The sequence below is a fragment of the Phalacrocorax carbo genome, chromosome 1 (assembly GCF_963921805.1).
Source record: "Phalacrocorax carbo chromosome 1, bPhaCar2.1, whole genome shotgun sequence".
Classification (NCBI taxonomy): Eukaryota; Metazoa; Chordata; class Aves; order Suliformes; family Phalacrocoracidae; genus Phalacrocorax; species Phalacrocorax carbo.
The window spans coordinates 58,175,782-58,201,580 of record NC_087513.1 but is presented as its reverse complement, the minus strand read 5'-3'; the positions used below and the strand labels follow the sequence as shown (position 1 = coordinate 58,201,580).

General features: G+C 40.3%; 1 protein-coding gene across 2 annotated transcripts in view; it reads left to right on the top strand.

Moving 5' to 3' along the window:
- Positions 1 to 24,005, top strand: part of NCF4 (neutrophil cytosolic factor 4) — a 57,625-nt gene extending 33,620 nt beyond the window's left edge. The window contains exons 4-13 of one of the 2 annotated variants that reach the window (XM_064455385.1): positions 12,941 to 13,032; positions 14,819 to 14,903; positions 16,158 to 16,311; positions 16,610 to 16,680; positions 17,473 to 17,600; positions 18,616 to 18,673; positions 20,310 to 20,408; positions 21,144 to 21,274; positions 21,365 to 21,430; positions 22,207 to 24,003. In XM_064455385.1, the coding sequence (XP_064311455.1) occupies positions 13,001 to 13,032; positions 14,819 to 14,903; positions 16,158 to 16,311; positions 16,610 to 16,680; positions 17,473 to 17,600; positions 18,616 to 18,673; positions 20,310 to 20,408; positions 21,144 to 21,274; positions 21,365 to 21,430; positions 22,207 to 22,435 (1,053 nt within the window). In that variant the 5' untranslated portion in view covers positions 12,941 to 13,000 and the 3' untranslated portion in view covers positions 22,436 to 24,003. Of the gene's footprint in view, positions 1 to 12,495; positions 13,033 to 14,818; positions 14,904 to 16,157; positions 16,312 to 16,609; positions 16,681 to 17,472; positions 17,601 to 18,615; positions 18,674 to 20,309; positions 20,409 to 21,143; positions 21,275 to 21,364; positions 21,431 to 22,206 lie in introns of those variants that run through there. The other variant, XM_064455394.1, reaches the window with a different exon arrangement.
- The last annotated feature ends 1,794 nt before the right edge of the window (positions 24,006 to 25,799 follow it).

The window sequence follows — 25,799 nt, the reverse complement described above, 5'->3', positions numbered from 1 at the left end:
ATCAGTAGAAGTAAGAACGTGAACTATATCGCCAAGGCAAGCATGTTTTGTATTCAAATTCTTTTTCTGCAACATATGGAATAAAATTCTATTGGAAAGAAAGTATTTAGAGTAGGAATACAAGTCTGCTCTGATGAATCAAATATGGATTCAGGAGTGAGAGAAACTAACAATTTTTCTAGTATAAAAATTTCTGCTATTCATAAACTCTTTGTATAGTTACATCATGACATAGGTGGACAAGTAGGCATTAGGTCTGGCATTCAAACATACGTGAACAGTGACTTTTCTGTAACTGAGAGCAAAATTACACTGAATTTTCAAATTATATCTCTGAAATACCAATTGGACTTATGTAGAAAGTGTTATCTTCTGTGGTTCCTGTTCTCTGAACCAGATACATCTGTAAAACTCTGCAGCCTTTGGGATTGCTCACTAGTTAATGGCCTTAAGAGTCCAATTTCAAGTTGTATTAATTTTTCTTCATCCTTTTTTTCACTGTGTTGGACATATAGCCAGGCATGCTAAGTTTCTATAACCATTTTGTTTCTTACAGTAAGACCCTTGATGTCTAAAGGCCACAGCAATAACAAGAATAAAGAGACTGAGGGTAATGGGAGCCAAGCTGCTAAGGCAAAAGAAAACCTGAAGAACTGTATTTATGGCTAATAAAATTAGTTCAGGTCTAGTGCTTGTGTGGTGCATAAGTTTAGTCTCTCTGTTAATTTTCATGGTAGTCGTATTCCCTTCCTCCTCCCATTTTGAGCACTGAATACTTGATGTGTCAGGCTACATTTGAGGAAGACTGCTTTAAGGTACTTTAGGCATCAAGCTCTCTTGTTTATTTTACAAGAGTCATTAATGCAGACCAGGCTTTCCCTGGGATTACTGGGTCAGTGTACGGGTTTCTTGGTCATTCCAAAGCTTCCCCACACACTTAATAGACCTGTGGACATGAGAGAGCTGACAAAGCAGGAGCAGGCCCAAAGCCAAATAATTAACTGCTCTTTAGGGGAGCAGAGTAGAACTCTGGAAGAGTTCTTTTCCAATTCAGGATTAGAGATTTAGGACGAGAAGAATAAAGGGTGAGCCAGAGATCAAAAAAAGATAAAAAATGTGACATGGAGAGAAAAGTAGGTTGAGGAGGAAGATGGGCTTGGAGAGGGATGAAGGCCATAAGGGGAAAATGGTAAGGAGGGATAAGTTGGTGTTCAAAGAGAAAATAATTTGCAGATGTATGAGGTAGGTAGTATAAGCAAGGAATAGAGGTCAGCTGGTTGCTTCTTACTGGCAAGCCAATCAGAATATCCATCAATATATTTGCTATGGAGTTATTAAAGGTAGTTTAAGAAGTCTTGTTTTTAGGAGAACTTGTGTTTCCTCCCATTCCTTTTTTTTTTTCTTTTTATACAGGAAATTTAATTTTATAGCACTGCACCATAGACTGTCTGAAATTTTCACAGTTGCCAAATGCATTTGAGATTTTCATTTAGGTCAAGCAGATTGAGTTGGATAAGGTGGCCAGTAACTTCGATGGAGACTTTGGTTAGCTGAAGATAGTATTTGGTATCTGAACATAGAATAAATAAGATTAGAAGGGGCCACTGTGTGTCAGCTATGCAATGCCTTGCTCAAAGCTGGGCTAATATAAAAGATAGATCAAGCTTGTCTAGTCAAAGTTTGCAAATCTCCCCCGATGGGGATCCCATAGCCTTTCTGGGCCCTTGTTCCAGTGTCATGTTGATTTGTTTTTTCTTATGCCCAGTTCTGATGGGTTAACCCTGGCTGGATGCCAGGTGCCCACCAAAGTCGCTCTATCACGCCCCCTTCTCAACTGGACACGAGACAGAAAATATAACAAAAGGCTCGTGGGTTGAGATAAGGACAGTTACTGTCATGGGCAAAACAGACTTGACTTGGGGAAATTAGCTTAATTTATTGCCATTCAAAGCAGAGTAGGGTAATGAGAAATAAAACCAAGTCTTAAAACACCTTTCCCTCACCCCTCCCTTCTTCCCAGGCTCAACTTCACTCCCGATTTTCTCTACGTCCTCCCCCTCAGTGGTCCAGGGAGATGGGGAATGGGGGTTGTGTTCATTTCATCATATGTTGTTTCTGCCACTCCTTCCTCTTCAGGGGGAGGACTCCTCACACACTTCACCTGCTCCAATGTGGGGTCCCTCCCAAGGAAGACAGTCCTCCATGAACTTCAATGTGGGTCCTTCCCACAGCTACAGTTCTTCATGAACTGCTCCATTGTGGGTCCTTTCCATGGGGCACAGTCCTTCAGGAAAAGACTGCTCCAGTGTGGGCTCCTCTCTCCATGGGGTCACAAGTCCTGCCAGGAGCCTGCTCCAGCACAGGCTTCCCACAGGGTCACAGCCACCTTTGGGCATCCACCTGCTCTGGTGTGGGGTCCTCCATGGGCTGCAGCTGGATAGCTGCTCCATCATGGACCTCCATGGGCTGCCTCACCATGGTCTTCACCACGGGTTGCAGGGGAATCTCTGCTCCAGCACCTGGAGCACCTCCTCCCCCTCCTTCTTCACTGACCTTGGGGTCTGCAGAGTTGTTTCACATATTGTCACTCCTCTCCCTGGCTGCACTTGTGCAGGTTATTTTTTATTTGTTCCCCCTTCTTAAATATGTTATCACAGAGATGCTACCGTCACTGATGGGCTCACCTTTGGCCAGCAGTGGGTCCATCTTGGAGCCATTTAGCATTGGCTTTATTGGACATAGGGGAAGCGTCTAGTGGCTTCTCACAGAAGCCACCTCTGTGGTGCCCCGCTACAGAAACCTTGCTGTACAAACCCAAGACATGAATTATATTTTTTCCTTGTTGGAACTTGTGATTCTTGTCTCCTGTCCTTTCATTGTGTACCTAGAAGAGTCTAGCCATGTCTCCTCTTTAATCCCACTTTGTTTAGTTGGATTAGCAATTAGATCTCCCTCCCAGTCTTCTCTTTGGTAAGCTAAACAAACCCACTTACTTCAGCCATCCCTCGTATATCATATGCTCCAGGTTTATTTGTCCTCTGTTAAATTCTATCCAGGTTGTCAATATTTCTCTTGTTTGGGGGCTCAAAAACTAGTGCTACTATTCCAGATACAGCCATATAAGCATTTAGTAGAGAAGGAAAATAATTTCTCTTGACCTACTGGCTGCTGTTTTGCTAATGAAAAAAAAATTACATATACAGAGAGAAATAAAGGAGATAAACACTGAAGATATTATAATACCTTCAGGATATTATAACATCCTGAAACAAACAATGAATTGGATCCCCATAAAAATGAAGCAATAAACAATGAAAGAGAAGGAAAAAGCAAGGATTTGAGCAAAGCTTGGTCAGCAAAACTGCAAGTATCATGGACCTGAAAGGGTAGTTGTGCTAGGCAGCGATGCTATCAGGCAGTGGAAACAAGGCTCTGATCTATCAGCTTTTGTAATGGAGAGGTCTTGGCAAGACATAGTGCCACCTCAGGACACCTGCAGGTTTTTAGGTGCTGACAGAGGTTATCCCAGGCACTGCCCAGGAGGGTAAGGACAAGATTCTTATTTGTCAGTTTTCCCTTCCTCTCTCCTAATGTAAATCATCTTAGCTTATCTAAGAGATATAATTTATGGGCAGACTGCTGGCTGTTAAGCTCCATGTCTCTCATAAATTAGATAGCCAGACACATGTGGGTCAAGTTTGGAAATGCAATGCATGTCTTTAGAGGAGGGACGGATTCTTCCCAATCCTTCTTTTCATTTAATTGTTTCCACACATCTCTATTTTCTTCCTTTTATGTTCTTTTTGTCAACTGTGTGTTGTCCCTATTTTTCCTCTCATTCTCTTCTTTTTATCCAGCTGAGCATGTACCAGATCAGTGTATGAACTTATCTGACTTTTATACCTAATCTTTTGTTTATCCCACACCCCAGATATGGAATAAAGGACTATGTTCCCCTTCCCAGTCTTTCCTCCCTTGTTCTCCCTACATAGGCACATATTTCATGATAAGAGGAACTGTGAAGAAAGTTCTCTGGATGTCAAAGCTCACGATGTTCTCCTGCAGCTGGGCAGCAGTAAAAGTCCCAGCTCTTCTCAAATTCTCAGGAAAGATTTTATTTAGTCTCAGATAGGTCTGTGGGCCATACTAGCACTTGCTGTACAGCAAGGTCTGAGATACGTTATTTTTAAGACCAGGTCTGTATGTAATTCTGCTGGTCAACATAATTATAAGAGAAGGGGCATTAGTGAGGAGGATGCTGTACCATCAAAGAAGTCTTTAGGCAGTGCAGTTTGTTTTGTTCTGGCATAAGGCATTTGCAGTAGGAGAAGTTATTGATAAAATTCTGTTATCAAAGTTATTTTTTTTTCTTTTTAACCTGTAGTTCCCTCACTGTCTATTGGTTGATACAGTCAAGAGAAAGAAAAGTTGGGGTTGGGAGAAGACAGTGGTATGGGATGTTGTCCTTCTGGCGTTATCAGCACCAGCGTAGAAGTAAGTAGTATCGGAAATGGGTCTAATTCAATACTTTCTCTACTGTGGAAAGTGATGATTCCACTAAAAGGCTTCAGCAAAAATTGGTCCAGTTATCTGGAAGCAAAGAGGGGTGCCTGGCACAAAGGCTTTTCTGGTCAGTTAATAGGGATACATCCAGTTCAATCCTCTTTTGAGTACAATCGGGCCAGGTTTTGAAGGTTAGTTTTCCATTCTCATTTTAGTGGAATATACTACAGTGCAGATTATCTCTGTGAGATGCAGAGATGTTAACCAAGGTGGGGAAAAAGAGACACCAGTTTCTCTTTAAAATCCTTGATCATAATATTGCAGAAATCACTTCTTATTCTGTCTCAGGGTAGTATTAGAAGAGCCTTGTGGCCAACAGCCTGATTTCGTATTAGCGCAGCCAGATAGAATCTAATACAGGGGAAGAAATGGGAGAAGCAAGTGCCTTAGGTTCACTGAGTCCTTGCAATTGCTGGCAAATCCAATGAACCGGTCTGTTGACAAACAGGACAGGGAAAGCTGGAGATAGATCCCTGGTAGATCTGTGTGCCAAAAATCAGGCAAACATCTTGGACAGGTTTGGAAGCTTGTTTCTTGTTTCTTGTTGGCTCATTTCCTTCTCCCTTCCCCCATTTCTCTGCAGCAGAAGCAGCGTTGAAGGGTGTGTACTCTGTCTGGCAGGCTGTTGGAGGAGTCTCTGGCCTCAAATTACACAGCATGAGAACTGTGCATAAAATTAGCAGCAGAGTTCTGTGTATTAGGCGCCAGTGAAAAATGTCACATTCAGCAGAACTCAGAGGCGAGAGGTGGAACAGAAGGAACTGGAACGGGACATCAACCCCTCAACCCCCCTCTACCTTTTACTGTTTTGCATCAGACATATCTGAGTGTGTCATAACCACCTGGCTTGAACCAAAGATTATTTGGCTAGTAAATAGATTTTATTGTATGTCTTAGCAACAGGGATGCTTGATTTTCCTTCTCTCCCCCTCCCCCCTTTCCCCCCCTTCACTTGCTCTTCTTTATTCTGAAGATTTCTTACTTTTTGTCTTTTCACAAGGAAATTGCTTTTCACTCATGAAGTGCTGTTGACTTAGAGTTTTCTGCCCGCCTTTGCACCTTCCTGTGGTCTGATTCCTGGTGAGAGACCCACTGTAATGGCACTACATTCAGATTGTGCAATAGCTAATACAAGTTGTTTGTAGTGAAATATGGAAAAATAAAATATGGAAGCGCTGGCAAACAGGGCAAAGGCACTAAAGCAGAGAGAGGCGCAGCTATTCAAGGACTGGATTCTTTAGATACTATCTCAGTAGCAGCTATCTCATTCAGAAAAAACTACTACAGCAAAGGTCATGGTGTGAGGGTGTGTTTTGGCTCCTTCCTTACATCATAAAAGTGGTAAAATCCTTGCTACACCAGTGTATGCATATGCCCTGAAGCAAATGCACGACAGAGGCCGCATTAGCATCTGTATGTGGAGATGGATTGCCAAGACACATAAATGTACACTTTCCTGAATTGTTTGGGGATGTACATGTACACACAAACATTCACTGTGTTTTCAGAGTGCTTTCATAAGACGAAGTTATCAGACAGCAATACTGGTTTAATGTATTCCTCCCCATTCATTCTCTCTATTGATGTCTGTGCTGTGAGCTGGGCTGGGAGATTGATCTGTGGTTTAAAAAAACGCTTCTACATCTGGATTAGTTAGCTGATTTATTTTGCATCACAGCCTCAGATGTGCCACCCTGTGGGGCAAGAAAAAGCAAGAGTATGTGAGGACAGGGAATTTCCTAAGCTGATACCATCACCGTATACTAATTTATCGAAATCACAACTTCAGAGTCCCCCATTACCTTTGTTTGGCCCAGATTATTGAAGCAATCTGCAAGCAGGATGATGTATTCCCAGATTAGATAGCGCTCTGGGCAGAAAACTGTTCTTCATTTTGTTCCCTTGTTCTTTTCCATAGTAGGGCAGGCCCCTTGGCTACTGCTGTTTAACATATGTGATAGTTGAGCAACTACATTTTTTTCTAAGGGTTTGGGAATCAGTTCTAAGGCCTGGCATTGGAACATTAACGGCACATGTTTAAGGACCTACATTTTTATATCGTTTTCAGTTTGCACTGTAGGTGATTTTGAGTGCAGGTGGGTTGCTGAGGATAATGGTTGTAGTTTCTCACTTTTCACCTGACTTCCCTAAAGAATTATATCTCCATTAAGCATTACTCCTTTTCACTCTCCCCCTATGAGAAAAATGTTACTGTCAGCCCCATTTTACAGATGGCAAAGCATAAGGAATCACATAGCAAGCCAGTGGCTGGACTGAATGCAGTTAATTGAGAGGTCTCTTATTTAGGCCTGGCTTCACATAACAAGGCAGCCTTCTGCCTATTGAGGCTTGGGAGATAGATACAAACTCCAGCCTTTCACACTTGAAATGGACAGACTGGCAGCTGGCTTGGGATCAGATTGCTTATTGGTATGGTAATTGGCGGGCTCATTCCACAGGTTTATCTGTCAAGGAATAAAGGCTGAAGAAATAAAAGGGCAGTAGGTGAGGCAGCAGGTGAGACAGGCTGTGAGTGTACGCTGTGAGGAACACTGACAGAACAGAACTTTGAACATTACAGGATCTTGATACTTATTGCCTCCATATTTACCACTTGCCTGCCTATCCTAATCTGTTGCTCCTTGCCCCCAAGTTTTATTAGGGAATATTGTCCCGATTTATGAACCGTTAGAAAATGAGCCATAAACCATAATGAGCAGGCTGGATATGTCTGCACCAGAAAATTGTGCTTCTTTGACTATTTCAGTGTAGCTTAAGTAGTACAACTCCCCTAGGGTAAAGACAATTATACCAGTGTAAAAGTGCATATCCAAATATAACTCAGTCCCAAATGGGAAGGTACCTTTATACCAGTAATAACTAGGTCCACAGTAAGGCACAGATTTATTTCCTTAACTTTAGGAACCTGAGGTGACAACATTGGGAATATAGTTACTTTATAATTCATGTCTATTCCAAGGAGACAGATAAAACCTTCAGAAAGGGAGTTGGCCCCCTTGAGGTCTGATTTACTGGCCAGTGATGCCTGTGTCTCTTCACTGTCTGTTTAGAGAACTTCCACTTAACTAAAGGCACTTATCTAACTTAAATAAAAGAAATTTTGTCACAGGATTTAATCAAAAGGATGGGGAAATTAAACTGTTATGAACAGTGTAGGATGGTTTGAATGCAGCACCACACAAATTTTAGCAAATGCCAACCCTATTTTGAGATTTGGGAAAGTTCAGTGAAAAATTTTTTTGAGTAATCTCAACAGGTCTTTTGAACTTGTGAAACAGATGAAGCAGGATTTTCTTTGTCTTGAGTAGCAAAAATTCAGACAGATTTTTGACTCTCAAGATGATTAGGAGACTAAAACACAGAGACTCTCCTGCCACAAAGGGTCACTGCTGCTATATACTTAAAACTAGGTTTTAAGCTTCTGGAGGGATGGTTGTAGGTGTAGCTCTCTCAGGAGTTCCTGGATGAAGCTATCCTGCTTCTTTGTTGGCAACAGCCATTTACCAGATCTTGGCATTGGTAGTTCACTGGAGCATATGGGTCCACCTCCAGCCCACATCAGTCATACACAGTAGCAGTGGCAAGCTCTGCCCTATTTCTTCCCTGTTTGCCTCTTTTATTCTGGAAGTGATATGCTATCTGGATGAAGTAACCTTCTGTTGCTGTTCCTGAGTTTCCATTTTTCTCACTTAGCCTAGTCTTGGGCATCAATATCCATCTGAGTCCTGCAAGAGCAAAAACCCCCATTGCTCATCAAGGAGAAGTTACTACTGTTCTGGTAAGACTTCCTCTAACTCTTCCAATCTTAACTGGGCCTACTATATCAGCAAGAAATCCTGCATCTTTTTAAAAGCTTTTTAAAGGACACAGGTTTATTGTAAAGGAAGAATTGTCCTCCACAGAGAGGATGATCATAATACTGTTTGTGATATTGCTCTGCATAAGAAAAGCTGGCAAGATCTGGCTATGGCGTCATGGACTAACAAGACCCGGAATGACTGTCGAATGCATAGTTCCAAGATAGCTGATAATGACTAAAGTAAAAACTCACTTTTGGGTGTATTTTCTCCTGTGATAGTTATTCCTTGTTTTGTTCAAGCAATTGAGGTGCAAAAGCCAAAATGCAGTTATGGGATATAGTTTGAAGTTTCAAGGAAAATGTCATTTAAAAAAAGGCTGCTGTTCCTTTAATATTTGGTTCTGTAAAGCCCATTCATGTTGAGTAGTAATTTGTTCTAAAAATGACACCACGTTCACTGTCAGGAACAGTGGTAGATACTGACCTTTAAATTTCTTCAGCTCACAATGGATTGTTTAGTTGGGCTTATATCAGCAGGGCACAGTCATAGTCTTTTTCTGCAAATGCCTACTAGTTACTTTTCACCCTAAACAAGCAGTCATGGAAACTGTGTCCAGATTTAAATCAAAGCAAATCTCCATGGTTCTGTTTATCTATACTTCTGTGCCTTTTTTCCTCCCAACACCATGTGTGACAGGCAGAGTATCCATGCACTCAGCCAATATGGATCGAGCCATTATCTAATGAAGAATATAAAACCAAAGTGCTCAACTTATCTCCTCTTTGTTTTTTTTTTTTTGAGAAGTTCAGAAAGGCAGGACAACTTCGATAACTTTTTTTTTAATGGGTTTGTTTTCAGCTGTCCTGAAAGCATATATCAAAGAAAGAGAGTCTTGTTACTTACCATTGGACCAGCTGCCTTCTAAGGATTGTGTAGCACTACCTGCAAAAGAGCACTGAAGATTACAGGGGAGACATGGGTAGATTATCTTATGTAACTTTTGTCCAAAAAATTTGCAGAGCTGTAATTCACTATTCATGTGCTATTATAGTAATGATAAGGAGTTTAAATATTACTGTATTTGAAAAGAAATAGTGTTAAAGTGTATTAAAGCATCCTGTAAAGCTGATGGTAACCATAAAAGCAAAATCTGTACAAGTATGTAGTACAAATGCAAAATGGAATATAGCTTCAAATCACTTTCCCCAAATCAGTGTTACCAGTTGCAGCTCAGCCTCAAGCAATCATGGAAGAAAAGACACTCAACTGCTAATGTTGTTTATGCTACAGAAACAAATATTCCACATATCCTTTGAAAACAATAGGTTGAATGAAAGTATCTTGCAAGCCAACTCTGCTGTATGTGTTCCTATTTTATGTTCAGCTTCCTTGCAGTGATTGTTAAAATGTTACTTCCTTTACAGATTAATCTGTGATGAGACCAGACATCTTTTACGAATATTATTCTTGTTCACTTTATTCTGTCACTTAACAAATTTATTCTATGGCTGGTGATTGATTGAACAGAGCTGTGCAGCACTGCTCTAACATCAGGTGCATCAGAGAGAAGCCATTATTCTAGAGTGGACAGACATGTACAACCAAAATTATATAGTAGCTGCTGCCCTAGTAGACATGGTATATAGTCCTGTCATCAGAATGGATTCAGCTGAGTATTTTTGCTGTGTTCCTTTAATATACCTTTTATCAGTGGTTCATGTATCTTTAGTCATTTGTGACTGCATTCCAATTTTCCATTAAAATTCCATGCTTGCTCTGGCTGTCTGGTTATAGCAGATACTCTCAGATTTCCAAGGTGTTATGTGTCCCTATGCAAGTATTTTCTAACAACATGTGCATTAGACAGAAGGCCACAATTTCACAGCTCACAGGCATACACGGTCAAAATAATATAGTAGGTGCTGAACTGTGAGAAGGTACGTAAAGGTGTCAGCATATGGTCGTGATTCAGTCACGTGAGGATTTTCGCAGTAGTCTCCTTTAATTAATTAATTAGTTAGTGTTTCTTGCACCTGGATGCCTGCTTTCTCTTGCACATGGGTAAGGGGCAGTGCATAGTGCCATAATGACCATGCTGCCCATGGTGCGTGTGTGTGTGTTTTCTCAAAACTGAAAGCTGACCATGTCAGCTGATGAAATTGGATACTTTCCTAGTGCAGGTGTATTTCTTGACATGAGTACTGTCATTATAGTATCAGTTTTGTAATGGACATTTATTTCATTCATCAGTAATAAAGTAAGTATTTGAGCAGAGAGAGAATGTGGGTTTGGCTAGACCCAGCCCATCTCTTCAGCCCAAATAGTAGAAATTGCTATTTCTACTATAGTAGCACAATAGTAGAAATTGAGAGAAAACACCTAGTAGTTGAGGTGCTGATTTGGCACAGAAGAACATTGCAAAGCAGTGTTTCAAATCTTAGTCTCTCGTGGCCTCGGTGAGCCCTCTAACCAATCAGCTATCCACACTTCTGAGGTAGGAATCTGCCTTTTCATCAGAAAAGAAGGTCTTGGTTTTGGTTTAGTTCAGAACAGGAAAATATTGCAGAATCAGAAACTTTCTGAGCAGGTTTAGCATTATTCTGTCAGATTAGTATTATTACTGGCTATAATCTCTAGTAGAGAGTAGTGGAATTGAGGAGCTGCTCTCAGTTTGTCCTACTCAGCTTACAGAAAAGCAGTTGCACAGGCCATTTTTCTGTGAGGTTGTCTGTCGACTTGTTCTTGAAAAGCCATGTCTACAGGTAAACAATGAGCAAGTGTTCTTGCATTGTGTCATAGCCTCTGTCTCTTAAAAGGTGTTCCTGCATTGTATCTAGATTATCTTCCACGAGATTTGAAATTATTAGAATATCCTTTTTATGATTTTATTGTCAGAACTATGATATGCATCAACTATAAAGTTATCTCAAAAGCATGCCTCCAGCCTTTCTCTTTCACTTGTATTAAAGTTTATGCAGTTCTTGTGCTTTCCACGATCTTTTTGCACGTGTTGGGAGGGCACCTCTGAATTTTCATGAGTTCATATATATTGATCTTGTGGTTAAAAGTTCTGGTCAAGGTGATCTGTTCCTATTTCCTTCTGAATGTCAGGAGAAATCGAAAGGATTCCAATTAGAAAACTTGATTATTGTCTCTCTCAATCAAGGCAAAGGAAAGAGAATAATGATCCTGACATTAGGTTACATGAGGACTACACATTTAGCAGGCCTAATCAAGAAAACGGAATACACAGCAGGGTGTGAAGGTCTGGGGAAATGCTTATATCCAACATCACCACTTAAACCTACTCTGCTAAGACTGTGTGGGCAGCACAGAGTAGCAGATAACTCAGAAAATACAGTTCAGAATTTTGTAGCTTCCCCTGGTCCCTTCTGGTAAAGAGACACTATGTCCCCTTCTACAATGGTGCCCTCAGTTAGCCACAGGAAAGAGATGGCTGAAGAATTTACGTCATTTGAATGTAGTGAAATGCAGTTTACTCACAAGGCTGGTGATTACAGTTGTAAACAGAGTTTTATTTTGAAGGGTGCTGGTTGACTTTTGCTCTATGCAGATGAGAATTTTTGTGCTTGACAGCAGAAGGAGGAGAAGGAACCAAATACATATTGAACATGAAAATGGAAGAGAGTCAAAGACTGAAATGGGAAGGCAAAGATACTACACATGACAGATTTTGACTAAGGCAGATAAGCTATGCTGCAACTTATCCACACTGTTAGGAAATTATTGCTTCCTCATAATTTTGTTCCTTTTATTTTCTTCTTGAAAGATTGTCAACTGATGTTATGCAAATGCTGTATCACTACCCTTTGTGTACAAGGCAGCGCAGTCAGGATTCAATTTGTGTGAGCCATTACCCTGTCTTAGTAGGTGGCAAATGTGGATTGTTTTGAGCACATGAAGCTGAAAAGATCTTTGCTCTTTCAAGGACTCATGTCTTGCACCGATCCAACCTTCAAAGCTCATTTCCTAATCTCCTATGCCTGATACCCAGATACCCATATGTTTGACAAGGTTGAATTTCCTGACCATACTTTCCGCTCCCACTTGAAAATTTATTCTTTAGCTCCACCTCCTGGCCCTTGGTCCATGGGAAGGAGGATTCTCGGCAATCACAGAGCCTCAAGAAGGTATCAGAAGTATTCATCCTAGTTTACAAACATTAGTGTAGAGGTGTATATGGGGACATTTTGGCTGGGGCAAAACAGAATTTGTTGGCCCCACTTGTACTGGCCTTCCACAGAGGCAGATGTTTCAGTGAAGAGGTGGACAATGGACTATGGCTCACAGTTTCTGCTTTTTGTTGGGCTTTTGGTTTCTCAACTGTGGCAGTTTCGATACATGACAGACATCACAAAACAGTCTTTCTTCGTGACTGTTTTTTTCTCTAGTACTTCCTCAATCTCATGGGGGGGGAGGTACAGAAGAAATCGTCTGACACTGAAACATTAAAAAAAGGATCTCTGAGGCCTTGCAGAGGAGTCTTAATTCACGCAGGGAGGATTGCTTTGACTGTGTTCATCCTATTCAACCAGGAATTGCCCAAGGAGCGGAGGAATAGAGCTTAGCCATCTGGGTTTAAGAAGCTGAAAGCCATGTCTCTTCCCCGACAGCTGCGAGAAAAGAGGTAATGTGTCTCTCCCTCCTCCCGCCTCCCCACAAACCTTCATGTAACCGTTACGATTTGCTAATTTAATTTTGGTGCAGGCTTCTTTGATGGTTCTAAAAGGCTTCTTGTTATTGTAGCTTCCAAACTATTAGGCTGCTCAGTGTGGAGCAGACCATTTCTTAAGCTGGAGTGGACTTTCTCCTTTTTCTGGGGAATATTCATCACCTAGGACAATAGTGGGTCGTTGTCCTCTTTATAGCTGCAGTTTCCCTTTTAGTGAGGTTTGTGATATAAGCGTTTGTGATATGACTAATTATATCTCTTGATCTCCATAACCACATCCCTCTTCACAGTAAGTGGTAGTTTTTATGGTGTTGTGGGTGGTGCTGATTTGTGTCATTCTCCTTGTACAGCAAGCTGTTGCAAGACTTTGCATCACTACCTTAGCCTTCCAGATGGGCTGCGCATTGTGGAAGCCCCTGCTTGGGATATTCTCCTACTAGAATCAACCGAGCCAACTGCCATGGGTTTTCTATTATCAGAATATTTAACATTATGTCAGCTTGGCTTTTCTTAGATGATCCTTTTCAAAGTTTCTCTTTCTCTCTACCTCATTTGTTATCCTTTTTTTCCTCATTCTTGATCCTTTTTACTTAGGTGTTAATGTAAATACCACTCTAACAACATTGAGTTGTAAGATTGAGGCAAAGGTGAATTTGTCTTCTGTTTGCTGAAGATGTTGTACCAAGCACAATGTCCCAGAGGAAAAAGCACCTGCCAGTCCGTGCTGTTTTACTGTGTGGACAGTATAGACAAGAACCATGAGAGTGTGGTCATATGGCTGCACTTTAGGTGTTCTTGCAGGGATCCTTCCTTCTCTTGTCCTTCAAATCCAATACTTTCTAGGATCTGCAAAGCTTATTCTAACCCTGCCCACTATAAGGTGTTCCTTCACACATTTTTGACATTTCAAACAAGTATCTTCGTGCTTTCTTCAGGTTATATACTGTGACTGGGACGTCTCCCTGTAAATATTTGCTAGGCTACTTGTTCTTCTTTCAAAGCCTCTTTGAGAGTCTGCTTTACTGTGATGTTTACAAAAAAACCTGACAATGACTTGACAGCTAGTGCAGGCACCACTAGTTATGATATAGAATACTATGTCTTTGTTTCTTCCCTTTTTTTCTATTTATGCTTATCCTTCTATTGTTTCTTATATGTATAAGGAACATTGTATGCATCTTACACATAGAGTATAAGGTTTTTAGGAATTAGCTTTGTACTGTCAGTTTCTGCAGTTCCTAGCATGACAAGCTCTTTTCTCAGAACTGTTTCCTATTCTCTAGAGTAATGCAGTAACAATAACAGCGTAAATTATGGTATATAATGATCTTCTTAGAATAAGAGATAACTTCTGCAGTTATTATTGTAAGTCTACCAGATGCTGTAGGAAGGATTAAGAATGCATTCACGGTTGACCATATTTCTCAGGAAAAGCTTACCAGCTCAAGTGTTTCTCTTGTAGTCCTGCTACTCTAGCAATCCTAGGAATGACAGGGATGTTTTTCAGGCTTGATGAATCTTTCACAATGGTCACTGACTTGTGCTGAACTTATAGAAGCTTGACATCTCAAGATCAGACCTCCAGAGGAAGAGAACACAAGTTAGACACAAGTGTCTAACTTCTTGATTTTGATGCTAGCTAATGTGATGTTGCCTAACTATCTTTGTTCTGTCTGGCATAGAGACCTCTGAAGGCTAATGCCAGTATGGGTAACCTAAATCTTTTGTTCTTGCTTCACAGTGATTTTGACCAGCTTCCAGATGATGTACCTGTTTCAGCTAACATTGCAGATATTGAAGAGAAGAAAGGCTTTACTAATTATTATGTAAGAAGGGAGATTTATCCTTGCCCTCATCTGTGACTGGTTCGGTTGTGGGAAGCAAACTGCAGTTAATCTGGTGTAGTTGTTTTTTGGTATGAATAGTTCCATGCACAGAACTTCTTTTTTTTTCTGGAATCGAGGTTAGTCTATCACAGATTTAGTCCAAAAATGTATTGTCTGGGTGAAATGTGACAGTTATCCTCTAACATTGCTTGTTTTCTAAATTCTTATGTCATTTCAGATTTATTTCCTGCTAGAGTGCTGTACCTTTGGTGAAGGTAGTGGGAAAGGAATTCAAAACGGGTAGAAAGGCAGGGTCTTGTCTTCATTATTGCACGGTGTACTGGCAAGTTAGAGTGCTTCAATCTCCACAGAAACTAGCCTTTCAATACGTCATGAAAGAGCACACAGGAAGGGAGTAGTAGGGAAAAGCACTATGAAATTTGCTGAAGAGAGATTTTGGATAGGACCAGCTCAGTCTGACTCCTACAGGGTATATGCTGCTTTTGCTGGAGACATTGCTCATAAAACCTTCCCACTGCAGTATACAGGTTTTACTCTGGAATATAGTGACGTTCGGTTGCTCTGTCTTTATGTTTTCTGAATGATCTGGCTGCAACGTGACTCAGAGGTCAGTGCATGGAAACTGTGGGCTCTTTTAGAGCAAAGCAATTTTGACAAGAGATAAGAAATAACACAGTGGTTGGAGGAGGGCATGAGAAGTAAGGTCACTAAGTTTTTTCTTTTTTTCTTGGCCATACCTTTGGTCAGACCATAATTTCTGAAATTGGGTACTTTAAAGTCTGAAATAAGTATGATGAATGCCTTCAGTTCTGAAAAGCAATTAATTTAGATGTCTGTCTATAGGTTTAGATGCCCAAAGCTTTCTACTGTAAAATATTTGTATTCACATACCTAGCATGTTTTGTTTGTCACTGAGGGAAGGTGTGTAAGCATAAAGTAGCATCTAGTCATTTCAGGTTTTCTTTTAAGATTATGTAATAGAAAGCAGCCACAGGGACATGATGCATGAGAAAGCGGGACCCAGACATACACCACAGTGGCTGATGCTAACTTGTTATTTTCTAGTACTTGAGTCTGCAGATACTGAACTGAAGGCTTGCTTTCCACTCTGCACCTAAGACAATACTCCCACTACCAGTGCACTGATCTTATGTTCCTATTGTATGCCTTGCTTTCATTTGATAAGTATTTGTAAGAAAGAACATCAGTCTGAATCCCCCTCCTCTGTTTCAGATGTTTGTCATTGAAGTGAAGGTTAAAGGTGGTGGCAGATACCTGATTTTTCGACGCTATCGACAGTTCTATGCGCTGCACACCAAACTAGAGGAGAGATATGGGGCAGAGAGCAAAAATAGCCCTTTTAGCTGTACGCTCCCCATATTGCCAGGTAAGCTGTCAGTACCAAATCTGTTCGTGAGTAGCTTTCTCAGCCCCAGGCTGTCCTAAAGAGGAGTGCATTGTAGGGAAGCAGTTGTAACAAGGAACTAGTTCCCAGCTGTGGATGCTGGGGAAGCCAAGTTCCATTGGCAGTCCCTCCACTTGTGGTAAAGTGCATTTAGAAACCTAAGATCCTTTAGACAGTATGTATCTTCTTGGAGACCCTACTTTCTCCTGATTGCTTCATTTCTCTGACAGCCTCAATTTTTTTTTTCTTCAATAACTGTCAGAGGTTTTATATTTTTCAGGAAAAGTTTATGTTGGGGCCAAAAAGGAAATTGCTGAAAACAGGATTCCTATCCTAAATGTCTACATGAAGGTAAAACTTAATTTTAAGGTAGAGATTGCACTGAGGACTGCAGATACTTATCCCCTAAGAGAGAAGGTACTGTTGTAGTCCTAGGTATCTGCTTTCCTCTGTATTGTTTTTCCTGAAGATACAGTGTCCACACTGTGTGATGACCTGGAGTCCAATTCTCCAGATTTTTCAGGCTGTAGGATCTGCTGGAATATGTAGCTCACAAAGGCTCACTCCCTGCCTTCATATATAGGTAGATATCCTTACAAAAAAACCCCACAAGATGTATGAGGAAATGGTGAATCTCCAGGTGTTGCGTGAATATGGAGTTAGTATGTGCACCTAAGGGACTAGGAGAGTGGGGTGGTGCTTCTGGGTGTACCGGCTCTACAGTGAAGACACAGCCAGTAACATTGAGGAGAGACATTCTCTGTGCAGGTTAACTGAAGACCTGACTTCAAATCAGTAAAAGTCTGAAGCACTGGCCGAGACTTTGAGTACATAAGATTGCCTTCTTTCCACAGTCATTCATGTTCTGAAGGGAAACGCAAAGAGCAATTTACTCTTTCTGCAGTAAATCAGGCACAAAACCAGTGAAGCAATACATTGGCCAACTCTAGGAGTAAACAGGAGAAACTGTCAGCTGTTCAGCCGTGTCCTGCTGAGTGAGAAGGGACACGAGGGAGATTTCTGGCAGTAATGAATATCCTTCATGATCCTGTAGGTCAGAGAGGCATATTTGTTACATGTAAATAAATAGAGAGTTGGTCTCTCCCACTGTTACACTCTGCTTCCTACTTGCTCTTGGCACAGAACCTACTCTGCCTACCCGCTTGGGTGTTGATGGATGAAGAGGTACGGCTGTTCTTCTACCACTCAACCTTTGATAGCGAACAGGTGCCTCACAGACTGAGACGACTTCGCCCACGGACACGGCGAATGTAAGTGATTGACATGTTTTTTCAGCATTGCTTGATGTGTAAGACATGCTGTCCAGTTTTGGGGGGGAGAGAGAGAGAGATGAGGATCACCACTGTGGTTCCCAAGTGAATCCATATAGTCCTAATATGAGGATCTTTGTGGCAGAGTGAACACAGGGTATTTCTTGTTTTCAGTAATCTGAAATTTTTAGAGTGGATGTGGTACTTGCACTAAAGGAAAATTCCAAAATAGCAGTATAGCTTGCTTTAAAAAAACCCACTGCTTAGATCTATCTGTTGCTAATTCTTTAATGGTAATATCTATTATAATGTGCAGAATATACAGGCCAAGCTTAAGGACATAAGCTTGAACCACTGAAGTCAACATGAGTTTTAGCACTGAATTCAATGAGATTTGGTTCAGACACTAAATGAAACCGAATACTTGATTTGTCCCTGTACTTTCTCTAAATAGGGGCCTGTCCTACATAGAAGCATTGACACCCCTTTGGAGAACTGCTAAGTAAAAGTCACACTTCATTATCCTTCAGACAAATTAATTCTCCTTTCAATGTAGCAAAGATGGACCCACTTCCTTTTCACCTACCTCAAACCGAGCGAAAAACTGCATGTGTTTATGCATTCCTGGATGTGTGTATGAAGGCAGGATTTGAGCTGAATGCCATAAATGCTAGGAACAGGGATGCCCAGCAGGCAGAGTAGGGTGGCTGAGCAGTGCTGTGAAAGAGGGGTCCAGGATACTGACTGTATTGAAAATTTCATCTGTTCTCAGCAGCAGACATCATCAGATTGCTGCTGCTCCTCGCTGAAACTGAATGAACTAGGGCAGTGTTGTTGCATCCGTATTTATTTACTTCAGTACTGCACACAGATTTTCATGCAGTTTCTCCAGCGATCTATGGCTTGCCTGCCTCTTAAATGATGTAAATGCATACACTGTACTACTGATGGCGTAGTATTTTTGATTACTAGAAAGACATATTTACCTCCCTGTTGTCTCCTTTCTTTGCATCAGTAAAAGCATTTCACCTCAAGTGCCTATTTTTGACCGCATGGCAGCTCCACGTGCTGAGGTGAGTACTGAGTGCTGGGGTGAGTACACAATCTGTCATAGGATAGGAGATTAAACTCTGTTTTACTTTGGTATCTCATTGATCAAGTTGCCTTTTCCAATTAGAGCTTGGGAAAAGAAGGGAAGTGAAATCAACGCAGGGAAGGAATTGATTTTAACAACAGGGAATGAAACAAAGGATGGGAAGAAGTGATCTGTTCCTTCTTATTTGAGTAATAAGAAGGTCCGTTGTGAAGTCAGAATGACAGGAGATTCAAAACTGAGAGACATACAGCATACTGCCAAATGGTACACATTTACATAGTGATACCCATAAATTAAATTTAAAACAAGCACAAGCTTCAGTCTCATTGACTTCTGCATATGCTTAAAAGCTTTGCAGGTGAGACCTTAGTATTTTCTGTAACACCATTGTGCTACTGAAAAGTGCCTATACTGTACTTTGCTGTGTATTGTCTTGGTATTAAGCACATGGAACTGCTTTGTAACCAGTACTCGTCTGAGCATGGTCTTGCTTCCTGGAACATGTGACTTTGCCATGTAAAATAAAAAAAAAACCATACAAGTGCTTTAAGGGTTGTTGCTTTTGTTTTCTACACTGAGCATGGCAGGTCTTGGATCAGTTGTATCTCTTGGGTTTATCTATTAATTTATTAATATTGATATTATTGATCTTATTTATTAATATTGAATATACCTACCAAAACTTTTCAATATGTGAAAAAAGGCTTTTGAAAGAGCTATTCAGTAGATGTCTGAAATACTAGCACATCAGTAGCCATTGTCTTTTTTTTTTTAATTAGGAGAACTCTTGGCATTAACAAGACCAGAAGAACCATCTCAACACAGAATAAAGAACTCCTTTTCATTTTTCCCCCTCTAAAAGCATTTAAATGGTTACCATATTCTCTAAGGACAGTTGGGGGAGACGTACATTTTTGATAACTTGGCCACTTCAATTATTCAAGAACAGCTTGTTAGGGTGGTAGCATGTGCTTGCCTCCTTTTTTTTTTTTTTTTTCCCCTGAAGGGGGCATCTAAGTTCCATCTTAACCACATGTCAATTTCCCAGACTTCCCCAAATCTCTCAGTTCAGCATACAGGCCTGAAAGATAGATGTAAGATCAACAGTTACCCTTAAATTAGGACACAACAATTCTACTGTTTTTTAAGGCTCTTTGTGATATTTTCCAGCAAATCTGAAAGCTGTAAAACTTCAACGAGAAATAATATATAGTTTTTAATTTCTCAGGATTTCAAGTTTTCAAGTTGTCAGTTGTCTTCAGCTCTGTTGACTTACTTGCTCTTAAGTGTTTTCAACTTCTTTATATTTATTTCTCTAGTGATCGGTGTCCTGCCACTTTAAGAATCCTAGCATGTAGCCCTCTGAGATCTGTGTTTATCCGAGTGCTTTCTTTACTCCTTCAAAGCATTTTTGTGTGTGCTGAGTAGGAGAAGAAATTGTGAGAACTGCAGGCTATGGTCATATATATGACCTTGCCCTAGAAATATATCTGTGATGACAAAGTACATACTATCATGCTACTTTATGCTCTCACCCCAGGAACAGAACAGAAAGAAAGGTTCACTTCTGTAATTCTCTGTGTTAATAATTTCAGTGTTATTATTTTCCATAGGCTCTGTTTGATTTTTCTGGAACCAATAAACTGGAACTCAGCTTCAAGAAGGGAGACTTGATCTATCTACTCAGCAGAGTAAACAAAGACTGGTTGGAGGTAAGACTGCAATAGCAGTACTGAATTATTAGCATACCTTGAAATAAATGAGTAGAAAGGGCTCTCCTAGTCCTTGGGACCTGCCTCCTCCTTTCAAGGAGAAACTGTGTCATAATCAGGTCTTACCGTCAAGAATAAATCCTTGACTTTAAATTTGAAAGTTTCATTCCTTGATGGTTTTTAGTTTACAAAACTTCTGCCCTCTAGACTTAAGTTTTCATTTGCATTTGCTTCTGCTGCAACATTTTAAAATTCTTTGGAAGTGATAGGAACACAGAAAGGCCACATAAAGGAGATGGAAACTCCGTTTCAGCAATTAATTGGTTTCTTGCCTCAGGGTGAGTTGCTGTATACTTCATGCTTCATACCACAACACACGTCAGCCTGCTTAGAGAGAACTTGGGCAATGCAGCAGTGTTCTGAAAAAGGATGAGGAGAACATACTGTGTGTTTGCTGATATAGTATCTCTGCATGCTTAAACACCACAGCCTTCCTTGGTAACCATCTGACTTTCATTTTTACACACCGTATCACTCCCCTGCCTTGTATTTGACTACACAATTGTATAATCTTTTTTGTAGGGATGCCACCAGGTCACTTACATGGCCTTTTTCTTGATTATAGTAGAAAAAGTCTTACTGTTGTTTCCATGGAAATTAATTCAATTGCAGAACTTACTGTATATGGCCAAAACAGCAAGGTTTTCTTCATTCTAACACTTCCTGTCATTCCAGGGAACAGCTGATGATGCCACTGGGATTTTCCCATGTGCTTTTGTGAAGATCATAAAAGATTTGCCACAGCAGGAAGACACAGTTAATAAAGTCCGATGTTATTACCATGATGAGACTGTGAGCACTATCAGGTAATAGAAAATAGTCTTCCAGTTCACTGCTGAAGAAAGGCCAACAATTATCTTTTCATGGATATGTAATTAGATTTGTTCTTATTACAGGGATATCTCAGTGGAAGAGGATCTGAGCAGCATTCCATCATTCAAAGATCTCATGGAATTGATGAGGTACAATGCAAGCCATTAGTTTTATGTTTAATATAATTTAAACATTTGTCAAGTTCCTTCCAGTCCTAGATTTTCCACACTCTACTTAGACATCACCATGTTTTGAGTGTGAAGTACTTTTCAAGCATCCTGAAGAAGTTGTACTTTGACTTGGCCCAGGGCCACCTGTGCAGACACTGGGATTGTTGCTAAGGATGGAATGCCACACACTTCTGTCTCAGTTATGCTGGGTAGAAGTTTCCATTTCTTGTTCTAAGATCAGAGCCATACCCTCATGCAAGGATCTTTTGTTTAATGTACTTCTTCAGGATGCAGGACACTGCCTTCTAACACCTGTTAAACTAGGGTTAAACTAGATTAATCTAGTGTTGAACATCAAAATATTAGAACATCAAATATTAGTAATAGAACACCTGTGTCAATATTCTTCTATTCCTTAACCTCCCCTCCCCTCAGAAAAAGCCACCATGAGTAGGCAAAAGTGGGTAGTAACTACGGTCAACTCTTATAAATGGGAATTTTATTAAACTCAGAGATTCACTGTGCCATGCATGTGGTGTTACTGGAAATGGTTCTTGGTTCTGACAGATTTCTTAGCTTAATCACAGCACAGCATGAATGTGACTGTATGATTTCTAGTACTAGCTGTATCAAGAATGCCAAGGCTTTGTGTGGCTTTTAACAGAATTAATTAGATTGCCAGTATATTGTTCATCATGCAGCACCTCCCTTGAGTTCCTTGATTTCTGGGGATCAATCCATTTTTTTCCTACCAGGCGGGAATTTGACCAAGATGACATTGTTTTGAATTACTGCGACCATGATGGTGATCTGATCCGGTTGCTCTCTGATCAGGATGTTGAACTCATGGTGTCTCAGAGCAGAAGGCGGCCCTCTGAGAAGCATTTCTTCCCTTGGAAGTTGCACGTAACTCACAAAGATGACTTGGATGTCTACAACACTAGTCCAGGAATAGGTGCTACTCAGACAGCAAGAGCAACATAAGTGCCATATAGAGATGTTCCAGTAGGTAGTTATACAGTCCTTTTGTAATCCCTCTCTGCAGATGGTTTCCTTTAACAAGCCTTTGAAGTGAGTTTAAAAGGAGTAATTTTTTAGTAATATATTACCTTTCAATGTAAAATGTGTACATACTTACCGTCTTCAACTTTTCAGCATTCCTCTGTAATAGAGACGTCTACATAGAGACCAGAGAAAGTAAGGAACAGAGAAATAAAATTGCTGGCCATATTTACAAAGCAAGTCAGTGTTAGCCTGCAATAGAGGTTTAGTGTCCTGAGTCCAAGACCTTCCCTAACCCCTATTCTTATTCCCAGAGCTAATTATTTGTCCATAATATCTTCATAAGCTTTTTTTTCCTAGACTGCCATAATTTTCCCTCCACTTGCTGATATGAAGGTTTGTGCACCAGTGCTTATAAATGTGTAATGATTTCTGTCACACGGGAGTCTGACTGGGAATTCAGAGTTTGTTCTGGAAGCATCAAGAAAACTTTTTCACTTATATTTCAGTGAAGAAATTGCAGCCCCTTTCCTTTCTTCTTTCCACTGACCCAATATTTTGAATTCTGTAAATCAAACCTAGTAACCTGTGGTGTTCCTCATAGACCTTTTTGCAATGCTACAGACAACTTGTTTCCACATTCTGGGAAAACTTGTGTGATGCCAATTTGAATAGCAATTTCTTCTCTATCTTATGCTTTCTGACACCTAATTGCAAAGTAGAACTTACAACAAATTACTGTATCAGATTCTTCAACAAATAAAGTTACATATGAGTTCTTTTTATCAGTTTCTATTCAAAAGGGATTTTTTTTTGATGAAATAATTCTGCTCCTTTTACTTTTTCTTGAAAAATAAGATAATTTTGAAGAAGAGTTTGAATGTTACTTATTCAGCTTTCCTTAAGGAGGAACTAATTTCTGAAAAAAAAATAAATCTTGCAATAACTTCTTTAGTGGTCATGCAATGAAAATATTTTCTTCTTGAACAAATTTACTGCTGCTTGTAAGAATTATAAGATATGAATGCTTTACAGAAATTGTTTGATACCTAAAATACTGTATTTTAAAAACACCACACAGTCATGGTGTTAAAAAGATGCCACCAAATCTAAATATAATCTGTAAAAAATAAGAATTTAAAATAGTTTTCAAACACCATGCTTTGGATTTGACTATTAGTTTCTGTGGCATTAAGCGGCAATTCTTCATTTAAAAAAATCTTTGTCCTTGACCTGCTGCTAAAATTTGTACAGACAAAAGGGAAGATGAACAAGTATCTCAAGGTACTAAGGAACAGTTAACTAACAGTGCATTAATAACTAAACTGCCCCTCCCAAAACTGGCAAAATAATGCTTTCTCTTTTTCTTAGATGTTACCTGTAATGCTATCAGGTAACAAGGTCTTCAACAACGGAAGTATTTAAGGTGACTTACCCTTTAAACTTGATTTTTTTTTCTCTTCCTGATGTATATACATAAACTTATTTTATACATAAGCTTTAATATTCTATTATCCATAGCCCTGCATTTATGCATACAAGTGTATTGGAAATAAAGTTAATATTTGAAGATAAGCATATCATTTGCTATGTTGGGATCCATAAATAATTTCTTACTTGACACTTAACTATTAAGTGCATAGTTCTAGCAGTATACCAATCCTGTAGAGACTTGTATAAGAAAATGCACTCTCCAAAGAGTTGTAAGATGTGTTACTGGTCATATCTGCTTTCCAGGTACAAAGGTTCCACCTGAAGAACCCATGCATATTAAATTTCGGATTCAGATAACATATATTCAGAAGAGACACAGATCGTGTCTTCCTTTTTTCCCATGACGGAAGGTTTCAGTTGACATTATTTTGCTAAAATGTTACAAAATGTAACTTCCCACTTCAAAGGCATTGTAGCAATGTGGTTTAAGACGGAGGTGAAGCAATGTACAATGATAATGTTAGTGGTCTCGCACCTTGTGTTAAATAAGAGAATGCATTGTGTGTTTGAAACCTAATTGGCACGATTGACCTGCAAAGCTTCTGGTGTGTGGGATTACCTGTTACCTACTCCTGGAGTTCAACAAAGCAAATAACAACTGAAGATTTTCACTGACAGCTGGATCCTGTGGTGCAACCAGCAACTCAGCAAGTCTGTTTGAAGAGTCAGAGGAAGTCATGGAAGACCCGTTTGAGTGAGAAAGGAAAGGAAGGGAAAATGTCTGCTGGGAAACAAGAAACCTCTTTTCTAAGGGTGGGGAAAGAACATACATAATCTTACTGGCCTCTGAAAATCAGAGCAGGAGAATTCCTTTCTGCCTTTATATTGTAATGCAAAGTAAATTTTGCCCATCCAGCAAAGTTGCATATTCCCCTCCTTATCTGCAGGTTTTATTTGAACACCTCCTGATAATGACAATGACGTAAAATTTTCACAAATACTCACATAATCTCCTTATTGCTCTGCACATTCCTCTATTCACAGCACATATTTTCCCCCTTGTATATTGAAGTAGTTTTTATGAGACCCTAACTGTGCTACCTATGGTTTTGGTCGGTATTACAGGGATTTAGAGAAGGTGTAGTAGCAGTGCAGGACAGCTAGACTCTGGCATTTATATTCTGTATCTGGGGACTCATCTTAGTAACCCATAGTTTGCCCCTGAGAGCACAAAATTGAGTGATTCTTTCCCTTAGGGCTATTTAACTTTCCTATAGATCTTATTACTGAAGGCTACTGGCCAAGTAGCTGGATTTAAAACAGTGTAGCAGCCTTGGATGTAGGATAACTTCAGATCATCTAGAATAATCAAATATTTAAGGTTGGAAAAGATCTCTGGGATCATCAAGACCAATCATCAACCCAACACTAGCATGTCTCCTAAACCATGCCCTGAACCAACACCCCCCCAGGTCCTGTTCCACCAGGCAGCTTTCCAGCCACTCTTCCCCAAGCCTGTAGCATTGCCTGGGGTTGTTGTGACCAAAGTGCAGGACCCGGCGCTTGGCCTTGTTAAACCTCATAGAATTGGCCTCGGCCCATCGATCCAGCCTGTCCAGAACCCTCTGTAGAGCCTTCCTACCATCGAGCAGATCAACACTCCCACCCAGTTTGGTATAATCTGCAAACTTACTGAGGGTACACTCGATCCCCTCATCCAGATCATTGATAAAGATATTAAACAAGGCTGGGCCCAAAACTGAGCCCTGGGGAGCACCGTTTGTGACTGGCCACCAACGGGATTTAGCTCTGTTCACCACAACTCTCTGGGCTCAGCCATCCAGCCAGTTTTTTACTCAGCCAAGAGCACACCTGTCTAAGCCATGAGCCACCAGCTTTTCTAGGAGGATGC